Here is a 21711-nt window from a genome sequence, read left to right as displayed (position 1 = left end):
CGAAGATGGAGGAACCAAGGGATGAGCTGGGCGTTGCGGGTTGCGGCTGGCCAAGTAAGCAAACCAATAATAATATGCTTCGAGACGTCCATTTGGATCTCGGAGCGATCACGTGGATGTTAACAGTAGATGCTTGTCCTTTCTTTCTTTCTTTCTGTCCATTTTTCTTCCTTCTCCGGTACGGGACATGGACGTAGTAGTAGTCTCTCGACCGGGGGCCTACTACAACTCAAGCTTGATTCCCAATTGCAAAAGCCACCTGGTTTTGTTTCTGCTCTGCTCGGTGCTCGTCATGGCCCATTGTCCTAGTCCGGTCAAGCTCAATCGGGATCTACACATTTGACTGCTATTTGGTTCCGCAGAGACCCAACTTTCAAAAATCCTTTTTAAGCATCCGAGATTATTAACTGGTTTAGAAGCTTTGAAGAAACTGATTTAAGCACAGCCTACTTTATTTAGAGCAAGTCTTATATACACTGACAATATATGCACTATTACGATTGATTGGATGCACAACACATATGCAAAATTTGAATTTGATGTGTTGTGCATCCAATGATAAAAATATATATACTGTCAGCGTATATTATTTTAATCCTTCATTTTAATGTGCAGCCTACATTATTTTTTGTTTTATTTTAATAATGCACTAAAACCGGTTTGATAGTACTGATATGAAAAGACATCTATCTACTGGTGAGAATAATTTCATTCCTTTACGGAGTTGAGAAATCAACTTGACACCAAATCAGAAGTTCAAGCGGATTGCATTACCCTGTCCGATCCCAATCTTGTGAAACTTTTAGGTCTATGCGGACGCAATAGGAAAACAAAAAGTAAAGAAAGAGACGTGATTTGGTCCCGCGGCTGAGGTCTCCCAATGAGATTTTCATGCATATGGACATTCGATTTCGGTATCACGCACCCACTCCCACTTCAAAAGACGGTCTATTTTTTTTATCCCAATTCCGATAAAAAAAACACACATTTGAGATTGCAAATTGGGGCACGTAATTATGACTACATCAAGAGAAAGAAAATCAGGAATGTGACACAATCCCAGTTGCCGGGCTTTCGAGATATGCTGATAATACAGAAAAAGAAGCTCCAGCAAAAGGTGCCTGCCAAGAAGAGCAGCCAATATGTACGTCTCTTTCTTCTGTGGTAGGTAGGAAAAGATCACCGGAGATTAAGGCGCACATATTTTCCGAATAGCTTTCTTTGACCTTAAATCTCGAACACTTGATGTTCCTCCAAGTTCATGATCAATACACTAATAAGTAGTTTCCTACGGATCGGGATCACCAGATTAGGAGGAAGGAATGCACTATGCTATTCAGTGACAAGTCATAGCCACCAACACAATCAAGATCAAACCGACCAAACCCAAGTTGTATTGTCCTCCTTCGCCGCCGCCCTTATCTGGATAAAACGCAAGTCATCCAAGACGCATTTTCTTTCTTTTCTTAAGACCATATTTTCGTTCTACAATGATGAACGATTATTATGAGTAGAGATAAGATTAACACCATTTAATTCTACTGCTGAGCTAAAGGCTGACGAAGGAACAGCTTCTCGTACGTAACATCCCCAGTAAATAATTAGAATCAGTACGCTATTAACATGCGACATAATCTACAAAAAAAACTGACGTGGAAGCAAGTACTTGTGATTCAAGGACTACAATTACCATTACCAACAAAACCATGGCCCATGGGACCAAAAGTAGGATCAAACTTACTCTGGTTTCGTTTATTGACTCCTTGTAATCGGCCAACTTTTTCACTTGACGAGTACAGTCGTCATGCATCGCTTCTTGGTTTGGTCCAGCAGCCGTTGCTTCTGAGTTGCAATCCCTGGACATTCAATGTTTAACATTTAAATTCATTTCACACTCCCATCTCCTGATGCTGCATCTAGGTTGAATTCCAGATAAGCTGGAGAGTGCTACATTTGGTATCAAATTCACTGCCATGAAAGCGTAAAATAAGCTCTGTACCTGTTACAACCCCAATCAACTAAGCTCTACTTGTTCAATTTCTAATTTCTCCGACTCATCATTCGGCTTTGGTATTTCTCCTGCGCTGTCAAAATAGCCGCAACTGGTAAAATTGAGCAACAGCCTCTTAAGTAGTTCACTTCCTGGGCCCGGTAAATGGCAATGGAAGCTTAGCGCTCACTGGCAAAAACAAGAACCTTTCGTTAAAATATAATCTTTTATAGCGCCAGTAACCAAAGAAGCAGTAGCTAAATAGTAAATGAACAGGTATGCGCAAATCATGAGATGAATGATCAGTAGTTGCGCTATAAAACCGCATGGTCATGTGAAATGGTGAATAATTACGTTCGAGGAACATTAAATATCCAACCGAATCAAATACATAATAGCATATAACAAGTGGCACTTTGTCATTTTTTGCCTACTTTAGTAACACACGTCCATCAAAAAAGATCGTTAAATGTCATCTACTCTTCAAGGACAGACATAAAAGCCCCCCTTTATTCTTAAGAAAAAGAGCCGATTACAATGCAGACCACCTCATACGAATAGAAATCTAAGTCCAACTCGTAAGCTTATTCTTACTACTGCATCACAAATGGCAACTGAAGATGATAAACCACAAACCATATTTGCAACGGTAAGTGACATTCCTTTTATCTGATAAGTCAGCTAGTTTATACCACTGCTCAGTAGCCTATGCATCAATATTAGTTCTCAGATCATGTACACATATAGTCTTGACTTTATCAGTTATGTGCATTCTACTACAAAATGGCTATGTGAAAATTTGCAGAATAGCTGTAACTGAGATGAAGATTCTAGTATAAAACCTTCAAATTAGAATATCTTGTTTTTCAGTTTTTAGGGGGTTGGAATGAACGTACAACAAGAAGTTGACAGATAAGAGGAGATCATGTTAATTGGCATATGATCATACAGAAGTTGATTTACTGTACCAAAAAAAATGGCGCTAGCCTCCTTTCAATATGTAGTATGACAACAATACCGTTGAGCAATTGTTCCTCCTAGCTTGATCTGAGTCCTTGAAGCCGGCTACACACACCTAGTTGAGATTGTCAGTCGCCTTATACTTAGAAGTTTCCAGTTTCCACTTTTATAAGCTATATTATGAAAGTATACCGGAACTGCTCATATATTTAGTTGCATATACAGCAGATCAATAAGTGAAATTTTTGACCTCATAAAGGAACAAACAAAGAACATCTTTTAGTTGAGGACATCGATTGTAGAATCTTTTTGATGAGACAAACCAGAAAAAAAAAGCAAGCATGAACGTATTTACACTGTCAAGTTCCTCTAATTACTAATGGTTATTTAGGCTATAATCATATAGAACTTCTCCTCTGCAAGCTGAATTTTTACAGCAGACTCAATCCTAAGCCAAAACTTCAGTATTTTTGAGTATCAGTCTTACATGTTCGATTTGAAATCAACTTCACTGAGAATTTCTAACATGATGCTCGTTAGCCCAAAAAAGAATAATTTTAAGAACATAAAATGGAAAGAGGACAAAGTGCTGCTGTCAAATCAAGTTTCATTTGCCTACTTAAATGGCGCTATTAGCAATTGACCATTCATCTTCCTTTTGTTTAATGGTTTGCCTCCAAATTTTTTTAAATTTCAGGATCTTCACCTTTTTCTGCAAGAAACAGAGAAGGAAGTCAAAGAACTCCATACTATTGGTACACCAGTTAGCAACCATCCCCTTGCAGAAATAAAGCAAGTAGAGCCTCTTCACAATGATACTGACGGCAGCTATGAATCCGAAAACTGTGAAATGAATACCGAACCTGACTCAAGCAATCAGAAGAAAGCTGAGTGTGGAGGCAGTGTAAAGGAAGAATCAAGTAGACATTCAATTGAACCAACCTCAGCTCACAGTGCAGAAGTAAACAATGTTGGAAGAGGGGCTTATTTTGAAGAGGGTGGCATGGGGTACAATTTTAATGACACAACCGCATCCTTTGAAGGGGATCCACATGAAACAAGTTTCCAGGCTAAAGAAGCAAACTTCCCGAAGATCTCATCAATTACAGATGATATGAAGTTGGATTCTGAAATTTTGCATTCAACTGTCAGTGAGATAGATGAAATAACAGGGAAAGGAGATGGTTCTGATCTATCAGAAAGCACCTCAACACAAACAGTGTGCCAGAGTGACCGTATAGAAGAGGCCAAAGAAAATGCTCAAATTGCTGAAATACAGCCAGCTGGCCATGTGATGACCTTAACTATGACAGATTCACGTGCTGGAACAGCAGGACTTGGTGTTACAAATTATGAGGTCAAATCAACTCATGGGACAACAGATGGTGGCAATGAAGATGTTGGCATCTCCTGCCATTATGAATATCCAAACAATGAGGATGACAAGAAGGAAAAAGAAAACCGTGACAGCAATACAGAACAGCCTGGAAATAGCACTTTGGTAGCTAAATCGATGGATGAGACAATGTCAAAGAATAAGGACTCAGACAATGTTGAACAACTTGAAGGAAAGTCAAGCACCAAAACAGAAGGCATTCAAGACACAAATATATTAAGTCAGGACATGGAAGAAATAACGCACAATCAACTTGAAATTCTAGGTACAGGCTGCTTAGAATGTTCTATTAGTGAAAGAGGAAGCAGTTCCTATGACAGGCCTGAATCTGTCAGAGCAGTCTCTGATATACTATCAATGAGCGAGAAGGAAAGCCAGACCAAGGAAAATCATGGGGACGATACTGAAGAAACAGTGCAGGAGAAAGATGAAGTTTCTTCAGGAGAACACAATTCTACGTCACAGAGTGAGTAATTAAATTTCAGATTCTGTTCCTTACGAGTTCTTCGATGGTGACAAAATACGGCCTATTGTCAGAAATAGCATAATTATGCTTGTATAGCCAAGAACACATAAGATATGCTGCCTGCAAACTCAGTAAACTTCCCTAGATTCTCATAGACCCAGACTCGCAACAGTCATTCCCTCCATATGTGTAATCAAAAGGGTGAACTCATAACCTGAATAAAACAAGGGCAACAGATCACCTTAGGCAAGATAAGCACATTACAATCTATGCACATGATCAAGTTGCAAGCTTTCCAACCTCAAAAGCAAAGGCTCCATCAAAAACAAGATAGCTGAAACAAAAAAATTAATTTGTGCATACAAAAAGAATATTTTAGTTGAAGAACAGATAGGTATGCAGTTAAATATTATCATTGATGCCACCAAAGAGCTAGAAAACAATTTGTATTCTGAAATAGAAACAAACTTCTTCATAAGATGGTTATGTAATTGACAAGTTGAAGGTGCCCATGACACTAACTACTTGGTCTGACCATTGAATCCTTCAACCCTCACCACTTAAGTTCAATAGCTTTTGCTTCAAACACAAAGGTGTATCCATTTTAGGTCAATTTTATGGAGGGTAAAATATCCAACAGTAAAATGAGACACACAAATTTGCCCACTTGGTGATAGAGAGTAGAACTGATAGCATTTGATACAAAATGTAGGTAGCCACAGTATGGAAAGCAAGTCAGGAGAAGATTTAGAGGTCAAGAATGTTATTAGCATGTGCCCCATAGAAGCAGCCAATTGCATGAATGATCAAAAAATCAGAGGCAACAATGTAGCTACTGATTTAGAAGAGGGAAACAGAAGAATGACAGAATCAGTGAAAGACAATAGCTCTGTTCAGGAATTTCAAATGATATCTATAGACAATAATGCAGTTGATGAGGTAAGCTGTTTACCATTTCCAAAAGTCTCATTTTTCATGTCTTGCCTATAAAACTAAATTCCACATACGCTGCAAACAGGCAAACAACCCAGTGTTGCTTCCTGTAAAAAATAATGGGAAAGAAGCATCAGAAACAGGGGGTAAAGAACATGTCTCTGAGGTAGATGATTCTGCACCGATAGAGTATGAAGACAGAAGGGGACTTTCCATAGGAAAAAAGACAGAGGATGAGAACAGTCATAATTCAGATGACACAAGCAAGGATCGTGAACAACTGGCTATTTCTCAGTCGCTGGGAAAAGAAAATCAGCCAAATAAAGAGGACCACCAATATGAGGAAGCAACTACGCCATTCATGAGTCCTGATGAACCTCTCCAATCCAAGGCAGACATTGAAAATCCTCAAGTGTTCACCATAGCAGAAGAGACAGAAATAAATGAAGACAAGCTTCAAGGTGAACCAATTCTTATTGAGCAATCGAATGAAATGCAAGATATCCTATTAAATGACCATTCACTTGAGAAGGTTAGGATGCTAAGATTTTGCATCTGAAATGTTATGTTTCCCTTATGTCCATTTCCTTTCCTGTACTTTCTTACATTTGGTTGAAGGCTGACTGAGGAGTCTATATGATAGATCGGCAACAAGCATAGAAGTAGAGAGGATTCTAGCTGTTGTTCTCCTCTAGAGGTAATAAACCAAAAGAGCAAGCAAGAAGATGATCTGAAGCTCGAAGTAAATCCAGGAGTAAAGGCAGATGGAACATTTGTTGGCACAAACAATACAAAAAGCAGCACCAAGGTCAAAGAATAAAATTACTACATCTTTCCTTTCTATAACATCTCACCATCACAAAACTCATGTTTCATGACATTCAAGCCAGTTTGAAGAACCTGAGACAAGCGATGCCACAGAGAGTTTCAAGATAGAGATGCCAACTGAAGAAAAGTTTGTTGAAGGGCCCAGCCAAGTTTTAGCAGCAGATGAAACAGAAAAATTCGGCACTGGAGAAGGAAAGGAGATAGGAAGTGAAAATAATAAAACTACTTATGATGATATCAAGCAAGAAGTAGAACCAGAAGCAAAGCCAAATGAAAGCACAAACAATGCAAGTCAAACTTCAAAGGTCAACAACCATGAACAACTAAAATATCATCTTTTCCATGCTTAACAACTAAACTTAGTTTTTTCTGATGTTTCATTGAATGCACAACAGACCGAAGAACCTCAGACAATTTATAGCACTCAGAGTTTGGAGAAACAAATCTCAGACGAAGAACAGGTTATTGAAGGGCATCACCAAACAGCAGAGGAAAGACTAAATGATCACCTTCCAGAAGATAAAAGGGAGAAAAATGACATTGATACAGAGACAGAAGATGAGTTGAAGCCAGAAGTGAAGACAGGATTAAGTACAGATGAAGTTTCTGACACTGTAGATGAAGCAAGTAACAGTAAAAAGGTTGGTGACAATTAAAGTAACTATAAATCCTCTTTTGCTTTTGCAATTACTCAACCTTGTGACACTAATGTTTTGTAAAACTCTTGTCAGTTTAAAGAAGCTGGGATGATTGAAGCCATGCAAAGTTTGAACAATCATTTGCTAAGCAACAAGAAGGTTGGTGAAGGGCCTTTGGAAATTGCTGAGCGATTAGAAAATTACAGCCCTGCAGAAGTAGGAAGGGAAAAAAGGAATGTCAAAGTTACATCAGAAGCAGTTGAGTCAAAGCCTGAGATATATACAGGACAAAAGGTAGATGAAATACCTAATGTCACAAAAAATTCAAGTGAAAGTACTGTGGTCAAACTACAAAAGTAATCAGATTTCCTCTTTCCTTTCTTCAAAGCTCAACTTCCTAAGATGTTTCTATGTATACCAGTTTGAAGAACCTGAGGTAATAGAAGCAACTCAGAGAATAAACACACCAATGTCAAGTGAAGAACAGGTTGTCGAGGGGCCTATGCAAGTGTCAGTTACAGAGAATGTAGTAAACTATTGCACTGCAGAAGAAAGAAAGGAGAAAAGGAAAGGCATTGATACAACTGGAGATGACTTAAATCCAGAAGTAGATCCAGAAGTGAAGGTAAATGAAGTATCAGCAACAACAAGCAATGCAAATCAAAGCAAAAAGGTTCAAGAACATAAAATTTGTTTCTTACCTTACTGTACAACTCAACTTCTTAATTCTTAAGTCCTATGTAATTTACCTCAGTTTGAAGAAACTGAGATATATGATGCCGCTCAGAGCTTCAAAAAACAATGTCCACCTGAAGAGAAAGGTCTTGAAGGAGCTTACCCAGTTTCAACTGCAGAAGAGAAAGTAAATTATAGCCCTGCAGAAAAAGAAGAGGAGGGAAGAGATGTCAAGGATACAGCAATGCAAGAGGAATTAAATCCAGAATTAGCTACAGGACTAAAGTTGGATGAATTATCAGAGTCCATCCGCAATGCAAGCACAAGTACAAAGGTCAAAGAACAAACACAAATTCAGTTTTCCATTTTCTGATAAGTAAATGTGCTTATACTGATGTTCCAAACAATTCATACCAGTTTCAAGAACCTGAGCCCATTGACGTCACTCAGACTGTCAATAAACAGATATCACATGAGGAAAAGGTCATTGAACAGGCTGACCAAGTATCAACTCCAGAGGAACTAGTAAATTACCACCTTGTGGAAGAAGAGGAAAATGTCAAGGACACAACAACCGCAGATGACTTACAGCCTGAGGTAGATCCAGGAGTCAGGGCAAATGAAATATTTGATACCAAAGATAATGCAAGTGAAAGTACAAAGGTCAACAAACCTACACATTTCATCTTTTCATTTTGCCATAAAAAACTTGGTAATCCTGATGTTATATAAACATTGAAAGCAGTTTGAAAATCCTAAAATTGTTGATGCAACTCAGAGTTTGAACCAAAAGAGAAGGGAAGACAAGGTTGTTGACAGACCTCCCAAAGTTTCAACAGCAGAAGCAGCGAATTATTGCTCTCCAGACGTTAAGGACGAAGACAATGTTAAGGACGCAACACTCAGCCATGAGTTAAATCCAGATGTAGATCAAGGAGAAAATGACACTAAAGCATCTGAGACCACTGAAAATGCAAGTGAAAATACAAAGGTCAACAAGCCTACCCATTTCATCTTTTTATTTTGCCACAAACCAACTTGGTAATCCTGATGTTTTATAAACATTGAAAGCAGTTTGAAGATTCTGAAACTGTGGATGCAACTCAGAGTTTCAACCGACAGATGACAAGGGAAGAGAAGGTTGTTGACGGGCCTCCCAAAGTTTCAACAACAGAAGAAGCGGTGAATTACTGCTGTGCAGAGGAAGTTAAGGAGGAAGACCACGTCAAGGATGCAACACTCAGCCATGATTTAAATCCACATGTAGTTCAAGAAGAAAACGCCACTAAAGAATCTGAGACCACAGAAAATGCAAGTGAAAGTACGAAGGTCAGACAACAAAGATATCTACAATTTTGTTATTCATTTTTGTAAGAATTCCGCTTCATAATTATCATCAAGTCTATACAGGTCGAACAACCTCACTGCATTGAATTCTCTCAGAATTTCAAGAAAGACATTCCACATGAAGACGAAATTGTGGAAGGGCTTCACCTGGCTTCAACTAAAGAAGAAACAGTAAACTACTGCAATGCAGAAGAAGTTAAGGCAGAAGGCTATGTCAAGGAAACAGCAACCAGAGATGAGATAAAGCAGGAACTGGATTCCAAGGTAAGAGGCATATGAAACATCTAAGACCACAAAAACTGCAAGCATAACTCCAATGGTCTAACTACAAATTACCTAGTTCTTCTATTCTGTTACAACTCAACTTCACAATACTGATGATTCATAGCATATATAACAGTTGCAAGTATCTGAAAATAGAGAAGCAACTCGTGTAATCAACGCAGACATGGAAACTCAAGACGATGTTATTGAAGGAGCTCATCAAGTTTCAATTGTAGAGAATGTTGGAAATTATAGGCCTGCAGAAGAAAGAAAGGAGGACAATGTCGACAATGTCGACAATACAACTGGAGACAAGTTGTCAACAATAATAAAGGTAGATAAATATCCAACATCACAAAATTATAAACGATAAAGAGAGAGACTCTTAAAGTTTTGTCTTCCATTTTGTATAATAACTCAACTTTCATAATCCTGATGTTGCATACACATTCCAGCTTGAAGAAACCACTGGCACTGATGTGGCTGAAATTTTGGAGAAAGACAATCCAAGAAAAGACAAAGTCAATGAAGAACCTTCCCAAGTTTCAGCTGGAGAGGAACCAGCAAACTATAACCCGACAGAAGGAGGAAAGGAAAGGAATATCAATGATGCAGGAGCTCAAGATGAGTTAAAGCCAGAAGTAGCTCCAGGAGTAAAGCTATATGAAATATACGAAGACGTGAATGAAAGCAAAAGCACAAAGGTCAAAGAACAAGATACCCACAAATTTCAGGTTGCTTTTTTGGACTTCATCATGCATCAAGCTAACATTTCAACATATGTATGCCAGTTTCAACAACCTGAGCCAAGTGATACCACTCAGAGTGTCAACAAACAAATAAAAAGAGAAGATAAGGTTGTCAAAATGTCTCCGGACAAATTACCAGCAGACAAAATAGTAAATTATCAACTTGCAGAGGGAGTAGAGGTAAAGAATGTCAACGATAGAACACTGGCAGATGAAAACCACGAAGCAAAGCCTAAGACAGAATCAGGAATGATGGCAGATGAAATATCTGAAACGCATTATGCAAGTGAAAGTACAAAGGTAAAATAAGAATCAGAACTACCAATTTCATCCTTTTCTTATTGTAATAGATGACTTCATAATGCTTATAATTAATAACATTACACAACAGCTTACAGAAGCCAAGACTGTTGATGCAACTCATAGTTTCCAGGAAAAGATGCCACAGCAAGACAAGGTTGTTACAACTGCAGAACAAACAACTAATCAAAGCCCTGGACAAGAAGAAAAGGAGGAAAGGAATCTCAATGTTACAACAATCAGCGATGAGTTAAAGCCTGAAATAGATCCAGGAGAAATATCTCCGACCGTAGACAATGCAGAAGTAGGAAAGGAGAAAAGGAATGTCACAGTTACAACAGCAGATGAGTCAAAGCCTGAGAGACATATAGGACAAAAGGTAGATGAGATACCTAATGTCACAAAAAATTCGAGTGAAAGTACAGAAGTCAAACTAGAAAAGTAAATAGAATTTCCTCTTTCCTTTCATTAAAACTCAAATTTCTAATATGTTTCTATTTATACCAGTTTGAAGAACCTGAGGTAACAGATGCATCTCAGAGAACAAACACACCAATGTCAAGTGAAGAACAGGTTGTCGAGGGGCCTATGCAAGTGTCAATTGAAGTTAATTATTGCAATGCAGAAGAAAGAAAGGAGAAAAGGAATGGCATTGATACAACTGGAGCTGACTTAAAACCAGAAGTAGATCAAGAAGTGAAGGTAGATAAAGTATCAGCAACCACAAGCAATGCAAGTCAAAGCAAAAAGGTTTATGAACATGAAACATATTTCTTTCCTTTCTGTACAACTCAACTTCTTGATTCTTAAGTCCAATATAATTTACCTCAGTTTGAAGGAACTGAGATATTTGATGCTCAGAGCCCCAAAAAACAAAGTCCGCCTGAAGACAAAGGCCTTGAAGGACCTTACCCAGTTTCAACTGCAGAAGAGAAAATAAATTATAGCCCTGCAGAAAAACCAGAGGAGGAAAGAGATGTCAATGATACAGCAATGCAAGAAGAATTAAATCCAGAATTAGCTCCAGGAATAAAGTCGGATGGATTATCACAGTCCATCAGGAATGTAAGCACAACTACATAGATCAAAGAACAAAAACAAATTCAATTTTCCATTTTCTGATAAGTAAATGTGCTTGTGCTAATGTTCCAAACAACTCATACCAGTTTCAAGAACCTGAGCCCATTGATGCCACTGAGACTGTCAACAAAAAGATACCAAGTAAAGAAAAGGTTGTTGAACAGCATGACCAAGTATCAACTCCAGATGAAATATTAAATTACCACCTTGCAGAAGATAAGAAAAAGAGTGTCAAGGACACATCAACTGCAGATGAATTACAGCCCAAGGTAAATGCAGGAGTCAGGGCAAATGAAATATTTGATACCATAGATAATGCAAGTGAAAGTATAAAGGTCAACAAACCTACCCATTTTATCCTTTTATTTTGCCACAAACCAACTTGGTAATCCTGATGTTTTATAAAATTGAAAGCAGTTTGAAGATCCTGAAACTGTGGATGCAACTCAGAGTTTAAACCAACTAACGACAAGGGAAGAGAAGGTTGTTCATGGGCCTCCCAAAGTTTCAACAACAGAAGAAGCAGTGAATTACTTCTGCAAAGAGGAAGTTAAGGAGGAAAATGTAAATGATGCAACACTCAGCCATGATTCAAATCCACATGGAGTTCAAGAAGAAAATGACACTAAAGAATCTGAGACCACAGAAAATGCAAGTGAAAGTACAAAGGTCAGGCAACAAAGATAACTAGAATTTTGTCATTCATTTTTGTAACAATTCCACTTCATAATGATCATATTTCATCAAATCTATACAGTTCAAACAACCTTGCTGTATTGAATTCACTCAGAATCTCAAGAAAGACATTCCACATGAAGACGAAATTGTGGAAGGGCTACATCTGTCTTCAACTAAAGAAGAAACAGTAAGCTACCATGAAATTGTGGAAGGGCTGCACCCGTCTTCAACTAAAGAAGAAACAGTAAGCTACCGCAACACAGAAGAAGTTAAGGCAGAAAGTTATGTCAAGGAAACAACAACCAGATATGAGTTAAAGCCGGAACGGGATTCCAAGGTAGAGGTATATGAAACATTTAAGACCACAAAAACTGCAAGCATAACTCCAATGGTCCAACTACAAAATAACAATTCCTTCTGTTCTGTTACAACTCAGCTTTATAATAACAATGTTTCATAGCATGCATACCAGTTGAAAGTATCTGAAAATATAGAAGCAATTCATGGACCCAACACAAACATGGAAAGTGAAGACGACATTATTGAGGGAACTCATCAAGTTTCAGTTGTAGAGAATGTTGAAAATTATAGGCCTGCAGAAGAAAGAAAGGAGGACAATGTCAACAATACAACTGGAGACAAGTTGTCAACAATAATAAAGGCAGATAAATATCCAACATCACAAAATTATAAGGATAAAGAGAAAAACTCTAAAGTTTCATCTTCCATTTTTTTATGATGACTCAACTTTCATAATCCTGATGTTGCATACACATTCCAGCTTGAAGACACAAATGAGACTGACATGGCTGAAAATTTGGAGAAAGACATCCCAAGAAAAGACAAAGTCAACGAAGAACTTTCCCAAGTTTCAGCTGGAGAGGTATCAGCAAACTATAAGCCAGCAGGAGGAGGAAAGGAAAGGAATGTCAATGATGCAGCAACTCAAGATGAGTTAAAGCCAGAAGTAGCTCCAGGAGTCAAGCTATATGGACTATCCGAAGACATGAATGAAAGCGAAAGCAAAAAGGTCAAAGCACATGATACCTACAAATTTCAGGTCTCTTTTTCGAACTTCATCATGCAGCAAGCTAACATTTCAACATATATATATATATATACCAGCTTCAAGAACCTGAGCCAATTGATACCACTCAGAGTTTTAGCAAACAAATAAAAGAAGAAGATAAGGTTGTTGAAAGGTCTCCGGGCACATTACCAGCAGACAAATTAGTAAATGATCACCTTGCAGATGGAGGAGAGGTAAAGCATGTCAAGGATAGAACACCGGCAGATGAAAACCTTGAAGCAAAGCCAAAGACAGAATCAAGAATGATGGCAGATGAAATATCTGAAACGCATTATGCAAGTGAAAGTACAAAGGTAAAATAAGAATCAGAACTACCAATTTCATCTTTTTCTTATTGTAATAGATGACTTCACAATGCTAATAATTAATAACATTTCACAACAGCTTACAGAAGCCAAGACTGTTGATGCAACTGATAGTTTCCAGGAAGAGCAGACAAAGGAAGGCAAGGTTGTTGAAGGGCCACCCAAAGTTTCAACTGCAGAACAAACAATTACCGATAGCCCTGGAGAGGAAGAAAAGGAGGAAAGGAATCTCAATGTTACAACCATCAGTGATAAGTTAAAGCCTGAACTAGATCCAGGAGAAATATCTCCAACAATAGACAATGCAAGTCAAATTACAAAGGTCAAACAACAAAATTCGTTATTTCATTTTTCACTTTTGTACCAGCTCAACATCACAATGCTGATGCTTCATAAATTTCTTACCAGTTCAAAGGACCTGAAATTGTTGATGTCAGCCCAAGTTTCAAGAAAGAGATGCCAAGTGAAGATGAGATTGTTGAAAGGCCACCCCAAGTTCCCACTCCAGAGGAATTAGTAAGTTATAGCCCTGATGAAGAAGGAAAGACAGAAACAAATGTCAAGGAAACAACAAACAGAGATTACTTGAATCCGGAAGCAGATCACAAAATGGAGGAAGATGAAATATCTGAGAGCACAAATAGTACAAGTAAAACTACAGAGGTATAAGAACAGACTAACTAAAGTTCATCCTTATTTATGTAACATCAACTTCCTAATATTACAGTTTCATAAAATTTATACCAGTTTGAACTACCTGAGAACATAGAAGCAACTAAGGGAGTGAACACACAGATGCCAAGAGAAGACAAGATTGGTGAAAGGTCTATCCAAGTTTCAATTGCCAAGGTTGTTGGAAGTTTTAGCCAAGAAATAAAGGACAAGAGTGTTGACAATGCGACTGGTGATGAGTCACCAACCAGAATAAAGGTAGATGAAAACTCTAAGACCACATTAAATGCTAGTCAAAATACAAAGGCCAAAGGAAAAATATTAAGAAATTAGTGTTCTGTTTTGGTAACAACTCAGTTCCACAATGCTGATGTCGCATAACTCTATTACAGCTTGAAGGATACCATGTGAATGATACAAACCAAAGTTTAGAGAAGGAGATCACAAGTAAAGACAAAGTTGCTGAACAACCTTTCCAAGTATCAACTGCAAAGGAACAAGTAAATGATATCCCAGGAGTAGGAAAGGAGGAAAGGAATGTGACAGATGCAGCAATCCAGGATGAATTACAGCCAGAAGTAGCTCCAGGAATAAAGCCAGATGATGCATCTCGGACCATGATGAATGCAAGTGGAAGTATTAAGGTCAAAAAAGTTAAAAGTACCAATAATTTAAGTATTCCTTTTGGTGATAGCTCAATATCATACAGCTGACAATAAAAAATTTATACCAGTTTCAAGAACCTGAGCCAATTGATGCCGCTCAGAGTATCGAAGAACAGATAACAAGTAAAGACAAGGACGTTGAAGGGCTTCACCATGTATCAACTATGGATGAAATAGTAAATTATCACCATGCAGATGAGGGAGAGGAAAAGAATGTCAAGGATAAAGCTATCATAGATGAATTAAAGCTGAAGGTAGAATCAGGAGTCAAGGCAGATGAAGTATCTGAGACACATTATGCAAGCGAAAGCACAAAGGTCAAAAATAATAACTACCAATTTCATCATTCCCTTTGGTAACAAATTACTTTGTAATGCTAACATTTGATAAAATTCATACCAGTTCAAAGAAGCAGAGACTGTTGATGCAACTAGCAGTTTCCAGGAACAGATGCCAAAGGAAGACAAGGTTGTTGAAGCGCCTGCCAGAGTTTCAACTACAGAAGCAGTAGTTAGTTGCCGCCAACCAGAAGAAAAAAGGGAGGAAAGGAATGTCAAAAATACAACAATCAGAGATGAATTAAAGGGCGAAGTAAATTCACACTTAACAGTCAGTGAAGTACCTGAGACCATACAAAATGCAAGTGAAAACGCAAAGGTCAGACAAAAATAATAACTAAAATTTGATATTCCATTTCTGGTTTAGATCAACACTGTAATGCTGATATCCCATAAATAATGCCAGTTCAAAGGATCTGAGCCAATTAATGTCACTCAGGAAGTGCCAATTGAAGACAAGGTTGTTGAAGGTCCTCCCCAAGTTTCAATTGCAGAGGAAACAGTATATTATAGCCATGCGGAAGAAGGAAACGCAGAAAGGAATACCAATGAAACAGCAACGAAAGATGAGCAAAAGGCCAGAGTGAATCCCGAAATAGGGGTAGAAGAAATATCTCTGACCACAAAAAGTGAAAGTGAAAGTGAAAGTACACAGGTCTATAATTTAAAATACCCACTTTAGTCCTTTTTTGTAATAACATTCCTACTGCTGATATTTGATAAACTTTATACCAGTTTGAGGTACCTGAGAGAATAGAAGCAGCTCCGGATATCAACAAAAAGATGCCAAGTGAAGACAAGGTTGTCAAAGAGCTGTCTTTCCAAGTCTCGATTGCAGAGCATGTAGGAAACTATGGCTGCACAGAGGAAAGAAATGAGGACACGAATGTTACAGATACAACTGCAGACAAGTTAGCAACAGGAATAAAGGTAGATGAAATATCTAGTACCACAAAAGTTGCAAGTCAAAGTACAAATGTCCATGAAAATGTACGTAAATTGTTTTTTGGTTTTTTAGCAACTCAATTTCTTAGTGCTGATATTGCAAAAATCTATTTTAGCTTGACGAAACTGAAGATTTCAAGAAACAGATTCCAACTAAAGACCAAGTTGTTGATGGAACTTGCCAAGTTTCAACTGCAGTGGAACTAGTCAATTTTAGCTCCACAGAAGAAGGAAAAGAGGAAGGCAGAGTCATGGATGTGTCAAAGCAAGCTGAGTTAAATCCAGAAGGAGCTCCAGAAATAAAGTCAAATGAAACATCAGAGACCCCAATGAATGCAAGTGAAAGTACCAAGGTCAAAGAACAAAAGTACCTATAATTTTAGCTTCCTTTTTATGATAACTCAACTTCATAATGCTTATCATTCAACTGGTGTACAACAGTTTCAAGAACCTGAGACGATAGATGCCACTAAGAGTTCCCACAAACAGATGACGTATGAAGACAGGGATGTTGAAGGGTCTGACCAAATTTCAACTGTAGAGGGAATCGATAATTACAACCTTGCACAACAAGAGTGGAATGTCCAGGATACAAGAACTCTAGATGAGTTAAAGCCAGAGGAAGATCCAGGAGCACAGGCAGAGACTATTTCTGAGACCACATATTGTGCAAGCAGGAGTATCAAGGTCACACAAAACATACATATAAATTTACACACACACACATATATATAATCAATTTTATCATGCTAATGTTTCATTAATGGGTACCAGTTTGAAGAACCTGAAGCAGTTCATGCCAACCATAGTTTCAAAATAGGGATGCCAGCAGACAAGGTCGTTAAAGAGCCTCCTCAAGTTTCAACTGCAGAGGACAAGGTTAATTACAGCCCTGAAGAAGAAAGAAAGGAGGAAACCAACGTCAAGTATACAAAATCTAGCGATGATCTACAGTCAGAAGTTGAGCCAGGATTGATTGTCAATGTATCTGATGTCATAAATGATGCAAGTCAAAATACAAAGGTCAGACAATAAAAATAACAACTTCATCTTTCCTTCCTTCTGTAGCAACCTCAGATTCATAAAATGCCTGATGCTTCATAAACGTTTACACAAGCTTGAAGATAATGAAAATATGCATGTCACACAGAATTGCAACGACCAGATGGCAAGTGAAGATGAGGGTGTTGAAGGGCCTCCCCAAGTTTCAACTGCAGAGGAAATACTAAGTTACAGTCCAACAGAAGAAGGAAAGGAGGAAAGTAGTGTCAAGGATACATCAGCCATTGATGAATTAAAGACGAGAGTATGTCCCAAAGAAAAGGTTGATGAAATATCAGAACCCACAAACAGTGCAACGGAAACTACACAGGTCAGACAACATAAATAACTGCATCTTGTCTTTCCTTTTTGTAATAACTCAACTTTGTAATGCTGATAGTTCATAAATCTTGCTAGTTTGAAGAACCTGAGATAATTGATGCTGCTCAGAGTTCCAAGAAACAGATCCTAAGTGAAGAAAATGTTGTTGGTGGGTATTGCGAGGTTTTAACAGCAAAGGAAATAAAACATTATACCCTTGGAGAAAATGTGGAAGAAACTAATGTGAATGATACAAGTGCTGATGAGCTAAATACAGAAGAAGATATCAGAGGAACGGTAGATGAAATATCTGTCAGCACAAATAATGCAAGGGAAACTACAAAGGTTAAACAACTAACATAACCATGATTTAGTCCCTTTCTATAGCAACTCAACTGTATAATCTTATATTTTATCAATTATATATCAGTTTGACAAAACTGCGACATCTGACGCCACTCAGAGATTCAAGAAGCAGAAGCCAAGTGCAGATAAAGTCGTTGAAGAACCTCACCAAGATCCAATTATGGTGGAAACAGTGCAATATTGCCCTGCAGAAGAAGAAAAGCAGCAAAGGTGTACAATGGATACGACAACCAAATCAGAATTGCAGGAAAAAGCAGACAAGTTGCCCAGAAGAAACACAGAAACTGAAGTGGCTACTTCAAATGAAAAGGTCACATAGCAATACAGTTCTATCTTTAGCATGATGATCTTAAAGCATGCTTGCAATGAATGAAAAGCTAAGAAATCCAATCCCAATGATGTTTCTTCCATCTTTCTCTTCCCTGCATGGCATAAGCACAAACAAGTTTTTCCTTGCTTCCCTGAGTGCATTAAGGTAGCTCATAAAAAAGAAATGTAAGCATAGACCTCTTCTTAAGGGCATCATATATATTTTGCCTGGATAAAACCCTAGGATACCAACCAGCACCTTTATTTTTCAGAAATCAGAAAGCCTACATGAGTTAAGTAACCTTTATATCATATGGCTTACTTGTAATAGTGCAGAAGAAATGACTGTTCTATCATCCATGACTGTAAAATTTTAAAAAATTAGTTCTTGATGATTCTTCCAACATTTACAGAGGTGCGGCCCACAAAGACTGGACTCCAAAAAATATAATTCCACAACAAACCCAAATTATATCAATGAAATAGTCCATCTCTTGCATAAAGAAAGAAGTAAAAGAAATAGCACAACATAAAAAGAAGGTCAAAAACAGAGGAATCGAACAGAATAAACTCTTCTAGGTCTTACAGGCTTCAGCATGTTTTAGCTTGCAGTCTTCATCAGGTCATCACTATCCTGCCATACCAAACATGTTTGTTGCATAATGTCATATACACTGTTTCATTCTTCTCTTTTCTCTAGTTTGACCAAAAAAAATCTTTTGGGTTTCTTAACTACAACTTTATTATGCATGAGGACCATATTTGTAATAACTAAGCTACCCATAACATGAGATTATAATTTATGTCCCATACTTGTATAGGTTGAAATTCCTGGAGTATGGTCTCCAAAGTACGACGAGGGTGTAAAGGGTTCTAATTACCAAGAAAAAATATTCAAATATGATTCAGAAGTGACTGCAACAGCATCATCAAAGAAATTAGGTGAATACATTGTGTCTGGAGCTGAGCCGCTAAAGCCAGTCCATGAAAAGATTGGGGATTATCCAAAGAGTGAAGATGTTGCCAAAGAAGACATAAATACTTTGGAAAGCCACAAGGATGATACAGTGACTCACTATTCACCAAGTGAATCATTGTATGAAATGACTAATGCCACAGGAGGCTTGGTTCTGGAAAAGCAAGAGGGCAGAATTGATAAAGCTGTCAGTCTACTTCTCTCTGGAACTTCTAGAGATGAAGAGAGCAATAAATTGGATAAAGAAGAGCAGTATTGTTCAATTACACAAAAGGAATCCAGAAAAGAGGTCAGCAGCATACCAAAAGGGAGTGGTATCAAAGATAAGGAAAAGGAAGAAAAGGTTGAGGTATGAAGAAATGCATAACAGTAATAACTTGAAATTTTTTAAATGAACAAGAATAGAACTGATGTTTTTTTCACAGGGACAGGAAAGTCTCCCAACATGGATAAGTGTGACGAAGCTAGACGGAGATGAAAATATCACAAAAAGTGAAAATGAAGATAAAAAGTTTCACAATCAGAGCAAAAACTCTGATTTTCCATTTACTGGGCAGGAGTCGGCAAGAGAATTCCAAGGCAACATAAAGGAGCTGCAACGTGCCAATGATTTCAATCTTGTTGCATCGAAGGTAGAAGCAGAAAGTGGAAGAGAAAGAAAGGCGAGTGATGAATGCGAAGATATGTCAAGCTATATAAAATCAGATCTAATTCCAGAAGTGAAGGTCATGGAGAGACCCAGAGAAGAAATCTTAACAAAGGCTGAATGTAAGGAAGACAAAGGTCAGGTTGATAAAATAGCACAAAAAGGTGGATTGGCTGATCTTACACAAGCCACAAATAACTCTGAGGACATCAACATGCCATATAAAAGTTCCATTATAATGTCAGATTTGGTGATTATGGCAAAAGAAGATCCTGAAACTGGCATTGAAAGACAGCTTTTAACTGAAGACAAAGACATCTCACTAATGCAAAAAGGCCAGAGAGGTGAAACTTTACAGCCTGAAACAGAAGAACTCAAACCTGGAGATGCTTCCCAGGCTGCAGCAGAGGCAGTCAAAGAAGAATATGGAGAAAAGGAACGACTTAATAATGACTGCAATGACGAAACACAGAAATTCAGATCAGCCATATCAGAAGAGAACTCAGAGTCTGAGCTGGTGCCAGAACAAGATGATAGAGAAGCTCAAGGCCAACAAAAAACCATCAACCAATCAAGATTGGAGGTAACTAGAAAGGAGGGGCCTTTTGATCCTGTGACTGAGATGGATACCAGTCTCCTTCTGAACATGCAAAAACATGAGGGGGGCCCTTGTTGTGATTCTGATAAGCAAGAAGGAGGAGGAGATCCAAATGATAGCTTAATTGACAACAAGAATCTCCCAGTCCAGGAAACAGAAAGCATCTGTGCTGGAAAAGAAGACCAGGAACCAGTAACATGCAACGAAGATAAGGAAACTGAAAAAGCAACAGGGGGGCTCATATTAGAGGAAAAAACTACGACTTCACTTCCTAATCTTCTCGAGGTATCAAAGAATGAGAACTCACAAGTGTCTGGAGACATTATTTCAGAAAGCAAGCAGACAATTCGAAGAGAAGGGATGAAGAATGGAATAACAGGAACTTCTGAACCTAAGGAACCGAACACTGATGAAGCTAAAGATGAAGAAGGGGAAGAAGATAAACAGCAAAGAGAAGAGCTAGGCTATGACCATCCAGTCATAGTAGAAGCCTCAAGAGATATCCATGTCAAAGCTTCTCCAAAGAAATCTCATAGTATCTTGTCAGGCGTTGGATCAAAAGTCAAGCACTCAATAGCTAAGGTCAAGAAAGCAATCACAGGGAAGTCTTCTCATCCAAAGCCATCATCACCAAAGTAAAGCAAGAAGATCGCCATTTGGCACCGCATAGTTCAGTTTGGAATCTTCTATTGCAGATAACTTGAAATTCATCAAACCAAGGACATGCTATCAGTTTAAATCTATCATGATAGGGAGCATTTCAAATCAGTACTTAAACAGCGCTAAGTGATAGGGATCATATATTCAGGTGTAAATGCCAAACAGATGTAGTAATACTCAGCTTTGTGTGTGTGTCAAGTTTCTGTTTTCACTGGCTTCAGAATTTGACAATATGTTGCGATGGCATGAAAATAATAAAGAGAAAATTACCAGACAACATGCTGCATGCTTATCCAGATTGCTAATCACTATATTCCAATTTCTGAAGAGCAATTTAAGCAAAAGCATTAAAGAATAGCCAATAATCATAATTCTTGATGTTAATGGAAAAAATGGTGTGAATGCCACAGATTATGGAAAGATTACAAACATGATCTGAGTTAGTAAATTAGATTCGTCGGAAGCCACGGAAAAT

The 21711-nt window shown here is 38.0% G+C and overlaps 1 protein-coding gene and 1 long non-coding RNA gene across 2 annotated transcripts; one reads left to right on the top strand and one right to left on the bottom strand.

Moving 5' to 3' along the window:
* Positions 1 to 1010: 1010 nt before the first annotated feature.
* Positions 1011 to 2171, bottom strand: LOC113754424. The gene is made up of 3 exons (XR_003465194.1): positions 2000 to 2171; positions 1742 to 1856; positions 1011 to 1485 (listed from the first exon to the last, which is right to left on the bottom strand). It is a non-coding gene; the product is annotated as an uncharacterized LOC113754424 (long non-coding RNA).
* A 276-nt stretch (positions 2172 to 2447) lies between these two features.
* LOC113752901 lies at positions 2448 to 21447 on the top strand. The gene is made up of 41 exons (XM_027296947.1): positions 2448 to 2639; positions 3648 to 4812; positions 5525 to 5751; positions 5831 to 6277; positions 6389 to 6553; positions 6636 to 6878; positions 6969 to 7214; positions 7305 to 7505; positions 7633 to 7884; positions 7966 to 8220; positions 8304 to 8549; positions 8665 to 8877; positions 8961 to 9215; positions 9297 to 9497; positions 9634 to 9831; positions 9953 to 10201; positions 10289 to 10546; positions 10638 to 10925; positions 11054 to 11296; positions 11378 to 11611; positions 11713 to 11895; positions 12044 to 12295; positions 12384 to 12647; positions 13086 to 13334; positions 13430 to 13687; positions 13779 to 14021; positions 14108 to 14362; positions 14447 to 14629; positions 14764 to 15015; positions 15105 to 15353; positions 15439 to 15693; positions 15781 to 16029; positions 16110 to 16364; positions 16436 to 16672; positions 16761 to 17006; positions 17094 to 17342; positions 17470 to 17691; positions 17778 to 18026; positions 18112 to 18357; positions 19178 to 19681; positions 19758 to 21447. The coding sequence occupies exons 1-41, from the start codon at positions 2598 to 2600 to the stop codon at positions 21213 to 21215; spliced, it is 12186 nt and encodes a 4061-aa protein (XP_027152748.1). The 5' UTR covers positions 2448 to 2597; the 3' UTR covers positions 21216 to 21447.
* The last annotated feature ends 264 nt before the right edge of the window (positions 21448 to 21711 follow it).

The sequence above is a fragment of the Coffea eugenioides genome, chromosome 11, assembly GCF_003713205.1.
Source record: "Coffea eugenioides isolate CCC68of chromosome 11, Ceug_1.0, whole genome shotgun sequence".
Lineage (NCBI taxonomy): Eukaryota > Viridiplantae > Streptophyta > Magnoliopsida > Gentianales > Rubiaceae > Coffea > Coffea eugenioides.
The sequence above is the reverse complement of the archived record's forward strand: the minus strand, read 5'-3'. Positions and strand labels throughout refer to the sequence as shown.